The sequence below is a fragment of the Uloborus diversus genome, chromosome 3 (genome assembly GCF_026930045.1).
Source record: "Uloborus diversus isolate 005 chromosome 3, Udiv.v.3.1, whole genome shotgun sequence".
In the NCBI taxonomy this organism is placed as follows: domain Eukaryota; kingdom Metazoa; phylum Arthropoda; class Arachnida; order Araneae; family Uloboridae; genus Uloborus; species Uloborus diversus.
Genome location: NC_072733.1, coordinates 119,326,463 through 119,343,054, shown reverse-complemented (window position 1 = coordinate 119,343,054; position 16,592 = coordinate 119,326,463). Strand labels below are relative to the sequence as shown.

The 16,592-nt window shown below is 33.4% G+C and overlaps 1 protein-coding gene across 1 annotated transcript in view; it reads left to right on the top strand.

The window, feature by feature from the left end:
• LOC129218917 (synaptojanin-1-like) overlaps positions 1–16,592 on the top strand; it is a 186,162-nt gene that overhangs the window by 29,010 nt on the left and 140,560 nt on the right. Inside the window, exons 2-3 of the mRNA XM_054853238.1 lie at positions 9,158–9,244; positions 12,588–12,855. Of these exons, the coding sequence (XP_054709213.1) occupies positions 9,158–9,244; positions 12,588–12,855 (355 nt within the window). The remainder of the gene's footprint in view (positions 1–9,157; positions 9,245–12,587; positions 12,856–16,592) is intronic.

The following is a 16,592-nucleotide window of genomic DNA, read 5'->3' as shown; positions in this document are numbered from 1 at the left end:
GTAGGGATGCGGTGATAAACAAATTGGCCAATTACTCATTAATCAGCATTGTTGATTCATTTTAATGCTACCAATTTCTCCATCATTTTTTTTCTTTTGTAATTTTGCATTTTGAAAAAGTTTATTTCTGAGTGACTATTTATTTTTCTTCACTTTCCTGATTTTCCCAAATTAAATTGAAAATTTCATCAAATTTCTTTGAGCCAATTTTCATATTTACTGTTAATAACATTTTATTATGTTAACTAGGCATGCAAATTTAAGAATATAATGGGGTAGCCTGTGGTCAACAGATTAATTTTGAAACACTTTTAATTTAAATTTGTTTTTTTAAATATTAGTACCCATTTAATTTAAGACTTTTTATTCTTTAACAAAATTATAAAATTTTCTAAAAGCACTATCGTAAAGGAAAAAAGTATCGACACATGAAAAATGCTGCAACATTGCATATGAAATGATGAAAGGCTGTAATGAAGAGGCAGGCATGAGCAAGGTGGTAGATAGCTTTAAGAGGGCCATTGATTTTCATTGGGGACTAATAAACTGACTGGGATCCGCCTAGTTGAGCCCCAGCCTGTTGTTGGTTGTTACATTTGTACTTGTATTCAGGGGTGGACTGGCTGACTTTGGCCCAGTCGGCAAAATAGTATTTTGGCCCACCTCTGTAAATTAAAAAAGTTGAACTAACCAGTACCAGATCTCGATTCTTCTGAACCGAGAAAAGTCATTAAACTACCGCTATAGTTCCTATTCCCCTTTAAGTTTCTAAATCAAGTTTTAAGGTTCTAAAAAAAGAAAATTGTGAAACATAAAATAAAGCTAACACTGACACATTTTTTATGCTCCTTCAAAGGATAGTAATAGTATAAGGCACATCTTTAGGCTTCTATACTGACAACAGAGGAAGGACATGAGGAAAGGGAGGAATCAGGTAAATTTCCCCGGATTTTTTTTGAAATTGGTTGATCTGTATAGGCATGAGGAGAAAAGAATTGGGAGAAGGGGTTCTAGAGTTCTCTTCCAAGCGATATTTTCAAAGTTAATGTCAAAAAGCATAATTTTACAATTTTCGGTAACGTTGAAGACAGGAAAAAGAAAGGGTTCCCCCACGATTTTGTTTTCTTAACTTTTTTTTTCTTCAAAAGTGAAGTCTATTTTTGGCTATTTTTGTATACAATAGAATGTTGAGGGCTCTTCCCAAAAATTCTCCAAAATGGAAAGTTTTAGAAATACAATTTTAGGTTTCTCTTGGTAAAATTAATGGAACAGGGAGGCATCGGGAGCTCTCTACAAAAAAGTTTTGATTTTGAACTATTAAAAAACGAAAAACTATCATTGGTCAAGCTTGAGAGAGGAGGAGGCTCAGTGATCTCATTTGGAAGCATTTAAGAACTGAAGTATACTCTACCCAACTTTAAACTGCATTTAGTTATTATAGGGAATCCGGCGACTCTCCTTCTTAATTTTTCGACATTGGAATTTTAAAAACATAATCTTATAATGTGTTTGAAAACATTAAAAGGAAAGGGGACAGGTTTCTTGAGTGTTTCCCCCCAGATTTTTTAGGAGAACCCTGTGCCCTTCCGCTTTTAAGCTAACTTTTGAGCCTTAACTTGATCATGCCTCCTTGCCCTTTAAAAGTTTAGACAAAACTGCACAAAAACTAATTTTTTTTCAAAAGGTAAAGATTCACATAAGCCTGTCCTTGAAACGTCACTCTTTCGTTTCAATAACTTATCCACAAGAATCTGATTAAAATATATCTAAATATTTTTTGCATTACCTTTAAAACTAAACATCAAAAAGCTTTTTAATATTTTAAAAATAATTACTATCGAAAACACTTGAATATTGTATATACTTAGAAAACCAAAAAGTAAAAGAAGCACCTTTTGTGTTTTACTAAACTTCTCTAAACAGTACCCTTTTATCTGAAAGCGCACTGCCACTTTCTTGATCTGGGGGAAACACTAGTTCTCTCTGGGCATTTTTTCTGAAATTGAAATCAATTTTTGACTATAGTGCTTATAAAAGGGTTATGGAGCTCTCCCACGAAAATTTCAAAATGAAATTTTAGGCTATCTTTAGTGACTTTAAGGGAACGGCGAAGGTTCGAAGACTTTGTCTGGCAATTTTTCGCTATTTAAATCTGAAAAACACAATTGAGGGTCTTGATACAAGAACTAAGTAAGTACTTACTCATTTTTGGTAAGAACAACAAATAACATCAGTGTCCGGTAAAAAGGCTAATATCTTTCCCACATTATTTACCAGAAAGCAGAGGTCTGATCTTATATTTGGTTCCCGTTGTAGCACCAATCGAAACTTCTCTACTATCGGCCACACGCAAAAATGAATTTAAAAAAAAAAGTTTGGACTGAACTGGTTGTTGCATCAAAGTCCTCAATTGCAGACTTAAGGCTAGTATTGTTGGTGACTTTTAGACTACAGAGAAACCTCATATCTGAAATAACTTAGGTACCCCGTTAAGCATAAATCTGACCCTGATTACAACCAAGGACTAATTTATCAAAAGGGAACATATCCAGTTTCTAAAAATGTTCAGGAGGTGGAGAAAGACGAATTAAGGTAAGAGGAAAATAGTTTTACCAACTTCTCTGGGTACAGAATTGAGCACAAAAGCACAGCAAATCAAAGGGCCAGAGTAAGAATTTTTTTTGTAAAAAAAGAGAAGAAATCGCCATCTTAATTTTGAATATGTGCCCTTTTGAACGAAAACCTGAATGTTGAAAATTCCACTTTCACCAAAACTCTATTATTTCACCTTCTCATATTCTCTTATCAAAGTACATGAACCTTAAAATTGTGGATTAAAATTTGAGGATTTTGGACATGTGTTTCTTTGGATCTAAAAGTCTTCGTACTACAGATTCTTTCAGGATATGTCCCCTTTTGTTCAAAATAAAATGTGCAGAGGACGGATTTGTTACCTTCTGATCAAAAAGCCACTTTACCCTTAAATAAAATATGATTTTCCACGTTCCTACTTCTTGAAAGTAAGTGATTTGATAAAGGTCGTCTGAATGATTTAGAAAATATCATAAAATGAATTTTTCTAACAATGAGGGACATGTTCCCTTTTGATAAATTACTCCTCAACTAATGTAGCTCAAAAAAAGGAAACCTTGCCCTCCCCCAGCACCCCGGAACTCAGTCCTAAATCCACCTGTGTTCAGGAGCTCTCTCGAAATCGAAATTTTGTTCTGTTTCAGATTCAGTTTATCGTAGTCCAGACTTGCTTTAGCTTTCCCGTATGCGATTCGGAGATGAAAATACTCCTACAGCGAAAATTTACAATAGACCAATGAAATATCTTGCCAACTTACAGCATTTAGTTTAATCTGTCACAACCAGTGAATACCAGGGGCATGCACAGAAATTTTGGAGTGCATCACAAATGACTTTTATGGGCCCCCTCTCTCTTGTTTACCCCCTACGTCCCTACATATATTTCAACCCTCATTTAAAAAATTTCGGGCCTTCCTCGGGATCGGAACCAGGCCGACAGCTGTCCCTTCTCACCCCCCCCCCTCTATGCCTCTGCTCGTGCTCATGTATCAACACCCCCAAAGCATGATCCACACATTTATAGCAGTGCCGGGGCCGTTTTGTCTAATGGTGCAAGTCCCTTCAATTTTTGTTAACAGAAGTACAAATACGAGTTTTTAACCCACTTTTTTCGTCCCGAGCGCTTTTCCAGGCCGCGTCGGATCCCAATTTTTTCTGGTCTCATCCCGGTTTTTCAATGTGGGGGCCATGGCCCCCAGAGCTCTAAAAACTAGAGAGAAAGTTGATAGAAGAGAGGAAAGCATTCGTACGTGGTGAACTTCGGCTATTTACTTTGTTCCCTGCTTAGGGTGGAAAAAAATAAACCTGTTTCCAAATGCTTTTTTACACAGATTAAATGAATTACATGTTTTTATTTATTTTTTAATGACACTTTAAAAAATGTTAGGTATGAATTTAAATGTATTAAGTTCAATAAAAAAAAATGCTTGAAGTGGCCCACCGGGTGGTTGGCCCAGTCGGGGATCCCTGACTAACCGACCTGGCCAGTCTGTCCCTGCTTGTATTTTCTGTTTTAAAAGTTTCCTATTCTCTATGACAGGGCTTCTCAAACTGTGGTCTACAGATCCCTTGGGGTCCGCCAAGCCTTAGAAGGAGTCCGCCACAAGTTTTGGGAAAAAAATGTTTTAAACCTGTGAAATGACATTTTAATAATGCTCTTATATTTGAAAACCAAAATTTTCACCTTTGAAGTATGGAGTTATCTTTGAACACTAAAATCTGACATCTTGAGATACAATGCTGTTAGATCACTGCAGGTTCCAAGTACACATTTGGAAGACTTTCATTCAGAAAAAGTGTTCTGAATTTGCTCCGTTAAAAAGAAAGTGAAAACATTGCTTTCTTTCGTACAAATATAATTTCCACCTCTTTCTGTAGCTACCAATCTGTAGAATGCCTCACCAGGATATTGCTAGAAGTTTTGTTGACTGAATCACTGTTGGTTAATGTCGAGAATGACGGAGAGAAGGAAGACCTTCCCTGGTTGAAGACCGACCATTGCCGACTTTAACTGATAGCTACCTCACGATATTGCGGTAAAATTAACAGCAAAAACTACTAGTGTAATCAAAGAAGTGGTCCATAAGTACTGTAAAAAGTGCACCAAAAACTGGGCTACAATGTATTCTAAAACAAGAGCCATGTCAACGAGTATCAGTGTTCAAAAAATGTTCTCAAATTCGTTTCCAATGTGTAAAAATGTGTGCTTCAAAGTGTTGTAAAAAAGGGGACAAGTGTCCGAGTACAAAAAGTGCTCAAAAAGTATCAGATTACTCTTCAAAACTCAATACAGTCTAAGCTGTCTAAGATTCTGAACCTAGTATTTGATTCCAGCAGTCAACAAGTAGGGGAAAGTGGGGTAAAACCGGGAATCTAAGACTTGCGGCTTCTAGAAATCATTTTTTTAGCATAAAGGAACAAAATTTTGCAAAAGTATTCACTACTTATCTATTAATGGAACCACAGTTTCAAAAACATAAGTATTTTTTTTTTAATTTTTATTAATTTTTTTTGTAAAAAAAGTAGTTTTACCCGGTTTTCCCCCACTAGTGGGATAAAACTGGGTAGACATGTTATTGCTGTGGGGAAAATAAATTTTTTAAAAATTTCCACAAAATTCGAGTTTTATTTAGGGACATATGTTAACTATTGTCATAACATAACAGAATAAGTGTAGAAGGATACATAGTGATGAGTTGTCTGTAAATTTAATTGTCTTTGTCTTTAATATTTTGCTGTAATATAAGGCCTATTGACACAAGTCGCAAGTAAAATAATTATCTTCCTCTTGGGCCCCAGAGCAGCTTTCATGGACCCAACGATGACATTGGATGCGTTGGATCCGTCCCTCACCACCCTTGGAGTCCGAGTAAAGCTCATTCCAGTAAATGCAGGCAGTATTGTCATCCTCTTCACTGGACTCATCCCTCATTGACTCCTTCGGTTTTTCTTTTTTTTTTGGACGCTTTTTATTTTCTGTCGGTTCCTTTTTAGCATCTTTATAATGTTACCTTTTCTTCGATTCGTTTATCTTTCCTTCAGTTTTTTCCATTCATCTTTGGTCTTCTTACCATCATTTTTTTTTCTTTTCTTCTAATGTTGCCTGAAGATGAAGCTTGTATGGGAAGCCCGTAAAAATGACAGTTTTTCCTTTTTCTTGTCCTCCTTTGGCTACGTCTTTCTCACAGTGTATGGCGGTAGTACCCGTTTTCGTCCCTCTGTTAATACCCGGTTTTGCCCTGCACATACAGCTTTTATAAAAAATGCGGTCATATGACTATACAGAATGATACAGACAATTACTTAGAATGATAATGAAGGTAATTTAATGTTGTACAAAGAGAGCTACATACCTTTACTGTTGCAGAAACTGGAACGTAGTATAATCGGTCTAGTTTTGTTCAAATATTTTAAGATAAAACCACTCAAACAGAATTTTCATCACAGATACAAAAGAAGCGAGTTTATTGCGTTCTAATTAAATGGCCACTGCATCTTCATCAAAGTGGAAGGTAGTTCCTCTCTTGTCCATGCAATTGCAGCGCTTACAGAGGATAAAATGGGGTGCCCTGTTTGCTCCCGACTTCCCGGTTTTACCCCACTTTCCCCTAAATCCAATGAGTAAAATTGCCTGCTAAACCAATTTCACTCTTCCTATCAATTTGATATTCAATTTTGAATTTTCATTGCTTTGTTACCAATTTATTTCTGTCTGATCAATTTGGTTTTTGTACTTCAAAGTTTGTAAAAAAGTTATTCATTGCAAACTACCTACCAAGGGTCCATCCACAAATGATGTCATGCTTTGAGGGAAAGGGGGCTTGGGAAATTGTTATTAGTTTGCAATAAGGGAAGGGAGAGGGTAACAAAAGGGATATCACACATTTTTATAACAATATGCTTATAAAAATGGCATGACATGTAACAAGGTGAAATGTGACACTTAAAGACAAATAAGTGAGGGGATCAAGTATGTTGTGAAAAAAGTGTGACATCATTTATGACAGCCCCTAAGACTTTTTTTTATGGGGTCCACACTAAATATTGGTCTACGAAAGGGGTCCGCTGGCTGTGAAGTTTGGGAAGCCCTGCGCCTATGAGAATGATTGATTGTTTTAAAAAAATGTTTTTTTTTTCTTCTTTTTTTAACATAATTCAAGGTTCGTACTTCCTTAAAAAAAACCATAAGAAACCCTTAATTTCACGAAGCAAAATTAAGGTCCCTAAAAAAATTCCTTAATTTTCTGAAAATTTCCTTATTTTTTTAAAAACTAAGTTTGGTCCCCTTTTTCTTATTTTTTTTTTCTTTTTTACCCCTTCAAATCTTTATCCTCCGCGATATCTGCCGAAAACTTATATTTTGGAGACATGCCAACCACATTAAACACGTGCTTCGCCGAAAATTGCTTGCCTTGTTCAAGATTGCAATCTTTTTGCATCCTGCAAATATTTCAATCTTTTTAAATGTTGATAGGTTTTTTTTACCATATGCTACTTTATATCTGTTTATTTTCTCATTATTTCAATAATATTTTTATTTTTTAAATTTATTTTAGAAAATATGCAAAAGACTATCGAACAAATGTGGTCCTACTCCCAGTCTCTGATTGTATTTAAACTTGGCATGGTTCAGCACTGTTTTTATGTATTTAAGATAGCTTTCAAAATATTTATAGTGAATATCTAATGGTTTAGGTTCGGCTTAACAACCTGTAAAATTTTTGGAATTTCACGATTAAATGAAGCAACTTCAGTTGTTTTTTTTTAAATCCTGAAATAGTATTATGAAGTTTTTTAAACCAAATTATGTGTTCCAATGCAAGGAGAGAGGATAATTAATTACATATATATATATATATATATATATATATATATATATATATATATATATATATATATATATATTTATTTATTTATTTATTATTATTTTTTTCAAATGTTTTTTGTGAAAAAAATATTCCCCCCCCCCAAAAAAAATATAAAAAATATTGAGAGTTAGAAATTGCTTGCTCTCTTTCAAAATTTAAATTTATATAGAAATAAACAAACTTGCGAGAAATAGCAAATTTTTTCAAAATGGGATTTTAGTAACAATAACAGATCAAAAGCAGTAATAACAAAACATTAGTTTAAATATCTTAAAGAAAAGATATTTTAGTTATTTCCCTTCACTTTGCCTCTCACTCCAATAATGTATGCTAAAAAATAATGCTTTTATATACAACTAATTTTCTACAGCTATCCCCATTTTCCTAATCTTATTTTATAACTGAAATTTGTTGTTCTATGTTTTAAGAACAATATGTGCCATGTATTGTATTAATTACTACCCAATCATTTCAAGCATAATTAATAGGGAAAAACTTTCATACTATATTTTAAACTGGTTAATTTGCCATTTTGTGTAGAATTTTGTAATGTTATGGACTCAAAGGCTATTTTGATCTCATCCATTTTCTGCTTGATTTTAAGAATTTTTTTTTTTTTTGGAGGGGGGGGGGGGTGGAGTATTTCCTCCTTTTTGCTCTTTGATCACTCTCATTCCTGTGATGTGTGAAATTTTGAAATTTTATTCACTGACAATGGGTCATCCCAGTCAATTGTGCCTCTCCCTGCTTTTTGAAAACAATGATGCATTTGTGCATGTGTATATATAATATGTATCGTACTTTGCCCCCCCCCCCCCCCCGGAAAACTTTTAAATGGTATACCTAAAGTTATCTAATCATTTCGCTAATGACTCCTTAAAATTTTTTGAGAGTCCTTAAAAAGTCCTTAATTTTTACTTTTAAAAATGAGTATGAACCCTGTAATTTCATTTAAAAATGTTTTGAACTAAATGCTACGTATGGCAGTCCTTTAAAAACAACAAATAAAAGTTGAAGTAGGGCCATTCCACAAAAAACAGTAGTAATTTTCTCCTGCACGTGATCCCTCATTTTTTTTCATTAAAAATGATAATTTAAAAGGGTAATGATTAAAATTTTATTGCTTAATAAATTACAATCAAATGTGTGATTCCTTAAACAAAGTATTTTGGCATTACTTTTTTATATAATTAATTTTTGATGAAATATATGAACCGTCATGTGTGGGACGAAGTGACTACTTTTTTGTGAATTGACCCAGTACTTTTTTTTCAATAATTATAACTATTGTTTCTAAACAAATGAGATTATGTTTCCTTCACATTGGAACCTTTGCCTTCAAAATATACAATTTATTTAAACATTAATGTATTAATAGGGCGAAAATATTAACTAATTCATAAGCAAGTTACAAGACGTTGACTTTGGATGTCCTGCACGTGACATATGCAAATAAATTAAATTTTAAATAACAAAATAGTTTAATAAAAATATAACTGTGTCAGGAGCATCTTTGTATCAATTGTAAACATTAAAAGAACTGCTTACTCCTGTTTAATTAAAATATTAATGAAATTTTAGCATCTTTTTGTCCTGCACGTGACAGTGGAATGGCCCAATAGCGATTGCCTAGGGTTTTGAAACTTTCACTGTTACTTATATTGAGTATCAGCTCTAATACATGTTCATATTTTTAGACTCACAGGAAACTGATAATTATAAAAAGAGTTGCAGCAGACTTCCAGATGCTTATGGGTGTTTAGGAATCTTGCCATTATATCAAGGTTAGTACAAAAATGTTTTTCTTAAACAATAAATTCTACACTCAGATCCTAAATAAATTTTATTCATGTGTAAAATCATGGATCTCTCAGAGCCTACAAACTGTAATTTTATGAAGTTGTGTGGAGTGCTACAGAATATCATAATACCTAGAAAAAAAAATCAAAACTTTCCATAATTTGTTATAAACTTGAATTTATTGCTCTGGGGTAAAAATTGGTATCGGCCAGCATGTGTTAATGGCACCTGATATTCCTTTTTTAGTTGCCAAAATATTTCATTCAGTTGTAATTCCCAAACCATGTGTAAATGCAAAAATCATGAAATGCAGATTTTTTTTTCTACACATTCAGAAATTTTCTCTAATTCAAATAGAGTTCTCTAATTTCAAGAAATGATGAAAAGTGTTTTATTCAAAATATGCTCCATGACTTGTTGTACATTTTCTCCATCGTTTGGGCATTTTTTGAATACCACCCTACTGAAAATCTTCCTCTCTTTTGCTTCAAACCCATCACCGATCCATTTTTTCACATCTTCATAGGAACCAAAGTGCTACTCAACAACCTCGTAATCCAGGGGTTCTCAAACTGGGTGCCGTGACACACTGAGGTGCCGTAAGAAGAGGCGAGGGGTGCCGCGAAGTGTCCATGGTATCAATATATACTTTTGGTGGGTGTACAAAATAAGGTCATGTAGACCAATAAGGTCATCTCCTAATTGTTTAATGTAGCATAGTAAAAATTTGCTAGATCGTGATCAGAAAAATCAACTGATGATAAAGTGCAAAAAAGCAGTTTCTAATCACCTGGCAACAATGAAGCAAAAGATTTGTCGTCACGGAAGAGTGATGTCAAAACTCCCTGACCTAATTTTATGGTAAGTTTTATTTCTACATGAATCACACTATAGGTTATCAATATGAAAAAGTTATTTATTGTTCTTGAAGCCTAATTTAAGTAGTTGACATAGTCAAAAGAAAAAAAGAAAAATCATTTTTTCTTGTGATTAAAGAACATTGTCGGTCAATAAGACCATGTTCGTCTTATTTTCATGCTGTTGTCCTTATGATAAGACACTGAAGTATCAGGTAAAGGTAATGATCCTGTGCTGCATAGAAAACAACAATTATCAGTTACCTCGAATGTGACGACTGATCTTTCTCCTCTCCATGGAAGTAAATAGGAAATTGTTGGTAATGAGGTTATCAAATGTGGTTTAATGCATCTTCTTTTCTTCTTCTGATATTAAAGATGTTTTTCAATTACCTTAAGTAATTGAGATGGACTGGGATGCTGTGAGAAAGTTCCAAATATTCAAAGGGCTAGGAATTTTTAGGGCAATTCGCTAGCCAAAAAAGTTTGCGAACCCCTGGCGTAATTCATCAACACAAACAAATGGTAATCAGAAAGACCCAAGTCTGGTGAGTATGCCACATGGAATATAACTTCGCAACTGAGTGCTTCCAAAATGCCATAAACTCATATTGCTGCGTGTAATGGCACAATGATCATGAAGAAAAATGACTGCAGGCTCTTTTGTCATTCTGGCCTTTTTAAAAGAGTGAACATTTCAAATTGAATTGGTCTATTGTTGTTGGTTTACCTAACGCTAAAAATTGCTTTAAAATGTCAGCTTGAGTGTATAGGAGGAAAAAAAAATGTCAAATTGGAGGCTAATTTCTACATGCAATGGGTATAAATTGGCTGATATACTGCGATGAGCAGGTAAAAAGCAGTATCTGCAGAAATAAGTTTTAAAGATATTGAAGAAATGCCTTTTGGATTCTGTTCTAATAATAGAAATGCAAATGTTATCTCGTGCTTTTTTTTTTAGTGAAAACCAAATAAGCAAGCTAGTACAATTTAGCTAACATACATTAGGTGACAAAAATGCAAGAAAATGAAAATTTTGCAGTTACTGCCCTTTACCTGCCCACGGCAGTTTTGAGCTGTGTTAATCGTACAGTTTCTTTTTAGCTGTTGAAACCATGAGAAAACATGAAACACAGTGGATTTTTTTTTTATTTGACAAAATTTTATGATGAAAATTTATGAAGCGTTCAATATGAATGATTTTCGGTACAATCCTACATCCTACAATCTAATCAAAATTGGTGAATTGAATTTACGAATTGTACAAGTTGGTAGTTGGCAGCTCTAAGATGATACAAAGCAAGGAGTAAAATGCCAGTGGATCTTCTCCAATTAGTGTGAAGTGAGCAATCTTGGGCCAATGGTACCGAACACAGGAAAGAAAGAATTAGGAAGAAAGAGAAAGAATGGAACAAACGGCGTGTGCTTGGAACGTCTTTAGAAGTGGGTGTATTGCTCTACTTCAGTGCTGATTGGGAAGGGTAAATTTCCGTTGTTGCAATAATCCAGGAAGTGTCATGCTATAATTGCAACATAGATGTTTTGAAAACAAATCTTCTGAAAATGAAAGTTGCACCTTGGGAAATCAAAAAGTTAGGTGTCTAAGTGACAACTTGGTTTAAAATTGTGGTCAAAACGATATTTATAGTTGCAAAATACAACTAACGACCCTTAATTTTGAGTACTGAAGGTGTTTTTCAAAGGTCTCAGTGCCTTTCCTTTTTTAAAAAATACATTTATGGGTCCTGATTTTTATGAAATTGAAAAGAATAGCTATACTAATGCCCATTTTTTGCAAGGGTGTAAGAAGACGATTTTGCATTTCCTCCAAGTTTGGTTAAGTTTTCGAAATCACTTTAATTAATATCTACTGGTGTTCTTCTTTGAATCCTTGAGTAGCAAAATTCAATTGTTAACCATTTGCTAATTTGAAAATATGATGCACAGTAGACTTCATTAAATATGCCAGTCAGTTTTTTAAAATCTGAGCGAATAGTAAGCTTAAATAAATTTAATTAAATATTTAAGCTAAAAAACTAAAACTAGCATAAAAAAATATTACCTGAAAAAACTTCTTATAATGTGAAGAAAACCTTACAAAATCTAATTACATGGAATGCACCATCTACTATAGTAATTTATGGTTTTTATCAAAAGCAAGAGAAAAGTTCCCAAGAAAGGTTCATCAAGCTAGATTTCCTGTCCCTATTTTCTACATATATTCAAAAGATATCTTGTTTGTAGGCATTTGAAATAGTTAACTAGACACAAATGTTACTTCAATGAGAATAGTTTTGAGAAGGTGTATGATCTTCATAGAGGATTTGTAAACTGACTGGGACCAGCCTCACTAGACTCAAAGCCTGTTGCTGGTCATTAATTTTGTATTTGGATGATGTAAAATATTTTACTATTTAAATCCTGTTTTTTTTTTTTTGACAGTATGTAGCTTATTTCTTTTTAACTACAGGTGAAACTGCAGTTCTTTACTTAGTCTTAGTAAGCAGTTGTTTATCTGTTGGGAAAGTCTTAAGCAGTGAGATATTTCGAGTTACAGAGACTAATTTCATTTCTTTGAGAAACAATGCTTCAGACATCGAAAGAATACAAGAAGTGAAGAAGGTATTAAACTCTGGAACATTTTATTTTTCTTGGTCTTCTGTGGATAAGCCTCTAGATTTGACGTTATGTGAGCAACGAGCTAGTTTTACGAATGAATCTGATAATCGCTTCTTTTGGTAAGTATAATAGTGTTTTAGTTTAAGTTAGTGTTTAGTTAGTGTTTTAGTGTAATTTTTCATTCTGTGATCTTAACAAGTTTTATTTTGTTCACAAATCTTGTATTTGAAAAAATTTTTGGTGTGAGTAAATCAGGGGTCTGGCCAGAGGATATTTGGGTCCGTTAACGGACCCTTCACAAAAATCCGATCAACCAAAACGGACCTTTCACAAAATCCCGATCAAACAAAACGGACCTTTCACAAAATCCCGATCAAACAAAACGGACCCTTCACAAAATTCTGATAAACAAGATCGGATCTGTCACAAATTGTTTATTGAAAGAGCAAATCTGAAAGCAAAATAACGCATATTTCTGTGTATAAACCGCATATTTCTCTGTATAAACCGATAATTTTTGGAACCTTTTTTTTTAAGTCAAATTAGAGGGATCAGCTTATACAAAATCGGCTAATTTTGAAAAAAAAAAAAGAAAAAATCGGCACTCTTGCGATGCTCCGATGCTCCTGCAAGCGATAAATAATTGCTACTGCCAAATAAATATAATGGTTGTTTGTTTTATCACAGCTAATTAGCAGCGGTGTTGTTGTAAACTTTTCTGAAAAGGCATTGGTAAGCACTTTTCTCCGCTCATGATTTAATAAACAATAATAATATATATCTGCGAAATGAACTTAGAACTGCAAAGGGATAGTAAGGGTGAGGAAAAAATATGATCGCTTCAGATAGGGTTACCAACTTCAAAAATATCACCACTTAGCGTCTGGCGTTGAACCTTTATAATGAGATTAGAAAATATTCTCATCATTTTGTCGGCTTGTCAATATTTGCGTTTTTACGGTGCGGTGCGATGTTTAATTGTTATTTTGGGAGAAAATTATATGGGTTTTGATTTTTCGATGCTAACAAGGATGATTAACTTTAAGTAAACTCTTTTAATTACCGTTTTTTTTTTTTTTCTTTAGATGTCTACATTTTGAAAAATGCAATCTTTTAACATCCGATATGAGAATCATATTTTGTTCTTTTTTCAAGCTAACTTCGCTTTATTAGGATTCAAATAAATGAAAAGTCTCTTTATTTCTGTTAGAACTCTCATTTCAAGTTTTTAAAGCAAAATTCCATTTTCTGTAATGAGTCAAAAATTAAAATGCTGAATAGATGGTTTATTTTATTATTATTTATTTATTTATTTTTTGGGGTCAACTGTGTTCACAGATATTAATGATATGTTATCATAGCACTCTAAAATGCAATTTTAAAATAATTTTATCAAAAATATTTCTTTTACAAGCCGTTTTTATACTTTTGATGCCTTTACTTTGAGAATTGCGATCTCTTTGCATCCGCTATGGGAATCCGATTTTTCGAATTTTTGATGATTATTACGCTTTGTTAAGAGGTAAACAATTGAAATTTCTTTTTATTTTTGTTAAAATCACGGAATTTATAAGTTAGAAACGAAATTTCATGCTTTTTAAGAGTGTCTTGGGTCAAAAAGTTGAATGCTGAACCCTATTCTGAATTTTGTTTTATTTATTTATATTTTTGTTATAATTATTTTAAATACTGTACAGAAATATATCTAGTATAATTTAACATAATGCAGAATGGTAGATAAATATTGATACTTGAAAGAGCGATGCCCCCCCCCCCCCCGCCAAATATCAGAAAAAAAAATTCAGAATGATTTTCTCGTCATAGAAGAAGAAAACACTCAACTTTAAGTTTAATTGATGCAGTTTGTGCCATCTCTAAATTCTAAAAATTTCGTTTTAACAATTTTTTTTTTTTTTTTTTTTTTTTTTGCGAAATTTTTTGATTTTTCACAAAATTAATTCATTTTTCACAAAATTATTTGATTTTTCACAAAAAACGGACCCTGTGAAAAATCCTGGACAGACCCCTGTAAATGCTATAATAATTGGATATAATTTGAAAATACTAACTTGAATATTATTTTGTTACATTTGAGAATTTGCCTTGAAAAAAGGCAGAACCAATTTTCAGTTGTGCTCTTTATTGGCATAAAATCCATTTTACGCTTTATATGGTTGGGAGTTAGTTGTACCAAAGTCATGTAAATTGTGCTGCACTTTTTCTACCCTGGCAAGTGTTATTTTCATGAATTATTCATATTTAGCTAAATATTTTTTTATAACTATATTATAAGGCATCAAGCATTTACATCATGTTTTTTAAAAAAGTGATTGGTTTAACACCCAGCTTTTCTTTGAGATTGTTGGAGCAACAGTAAGCCTTGCAACGAGGTATTTTTTGCAGTCGGATAGCAGGCCAATCATTTGAGCAATCAGGCGGGGAAGGGGTCAAGTAGGCCCCCTGGCTTTTGGCCCTGGGGGTGCTATCGTAGACCAGACTTCTCATACAGTCCCATTGAGAGAGGAGACTTCAAGCAATCAAACCTGCCTAGCATGCCGTGTGGGACCACTGCAGACAATCCATCACTCTAGGAATCTAGCATCTAGGTTTTATGCACATCCATGAAAAAAGAGTGGGGCTCTGCCTTGTTAGTTTCTCATGCATGCTTTGATTGTCGCAGAGACATGTTGCAATAATTGGCAAAAACTTATTCTGCTGTAAGACAATGAGTAATGTTCGGCCTTCCAATCTGACTGGGAGGAGGTATAGACTAATGTGATCATCAGGGATTCCAGCCTATTTAAATTGAATTTCTGAAAGATTTAGATATTTTTTGGTTTACCACCAATAACTTGAAAACAATAGGAGATAGACCAGCATGTTTTTGCTCCACAGGAACTCTTATATCACCTCTTAAAGTGTATAATGAAAGTTTTGCAATGCCCTGCATATACTTAACATATGTACTGTGCTGGAAAGTGGACAACTATCAAGGTTTTAGATACCAGTTCTAATTATAAAGAGTAGTTAAATTTATTTTTTCAAAAGCTGATTTAATTTGCTTGTAAAAACTTTTGCTTTCTTTGACTAAATGTTCTGGTTTTACAAGGAGAGGTTACGGTCTCGGAAATCCAGATCGGGATGAGATTTGGTAGATTAGTAGTATCCTTTAAGGGTACTCTCAGGGTAAAGTAATAAAGCGCACTAGCCATAAAATTCCGAGAAAACAGCCTTTAAAGATTTACGCGCAACTTATAAGCTAGTAGAGATTGTTCGTAAGCAAGCGCCCGGTGGTCATGTGGGCAGCGCTCTGGGGTTCCATGCGGCCGATCCGAGTTCAAATCCACTGCAAGTTTCTTTTTTGTTCATTTATAAAGTGACTTTGTAGGTAATACTTAATTTAAAAAATATGATGTATTTTTAATGTGTGATAGTACATTAAATTTCTATTTACTATTCTCACAAACAAGTGATTACAAATTTTTAGATATTATAAACTTTGACGAAGTAAATGATTTTTGCAATAAATGCATAATCAGTTTCTTTGTGGATGAGTAAGAAGAATTATATTAGTTATTGCACATAAGCAAGTAGTCAAATTTTAAAAACCCTAACCGCACTTATCGAGCAATGGTTTTGCTCCTTGATTCTGTTATTTGTAAATTTTTCGTCTGCTGTATTTTACATTGAATATTCAACTCTTTATTTTCCATCTATTATCGTCTGCAATGTTCATGTTTGTTTTCATCATTAAATTTATTTATCGTCTGTGCTGTATATTAGACTGGAAAATTCTATACCGTGAAAAAGGATTTGAGTTTTTTAAATATTGTGAATCGAAATGGTCGGTTATTGA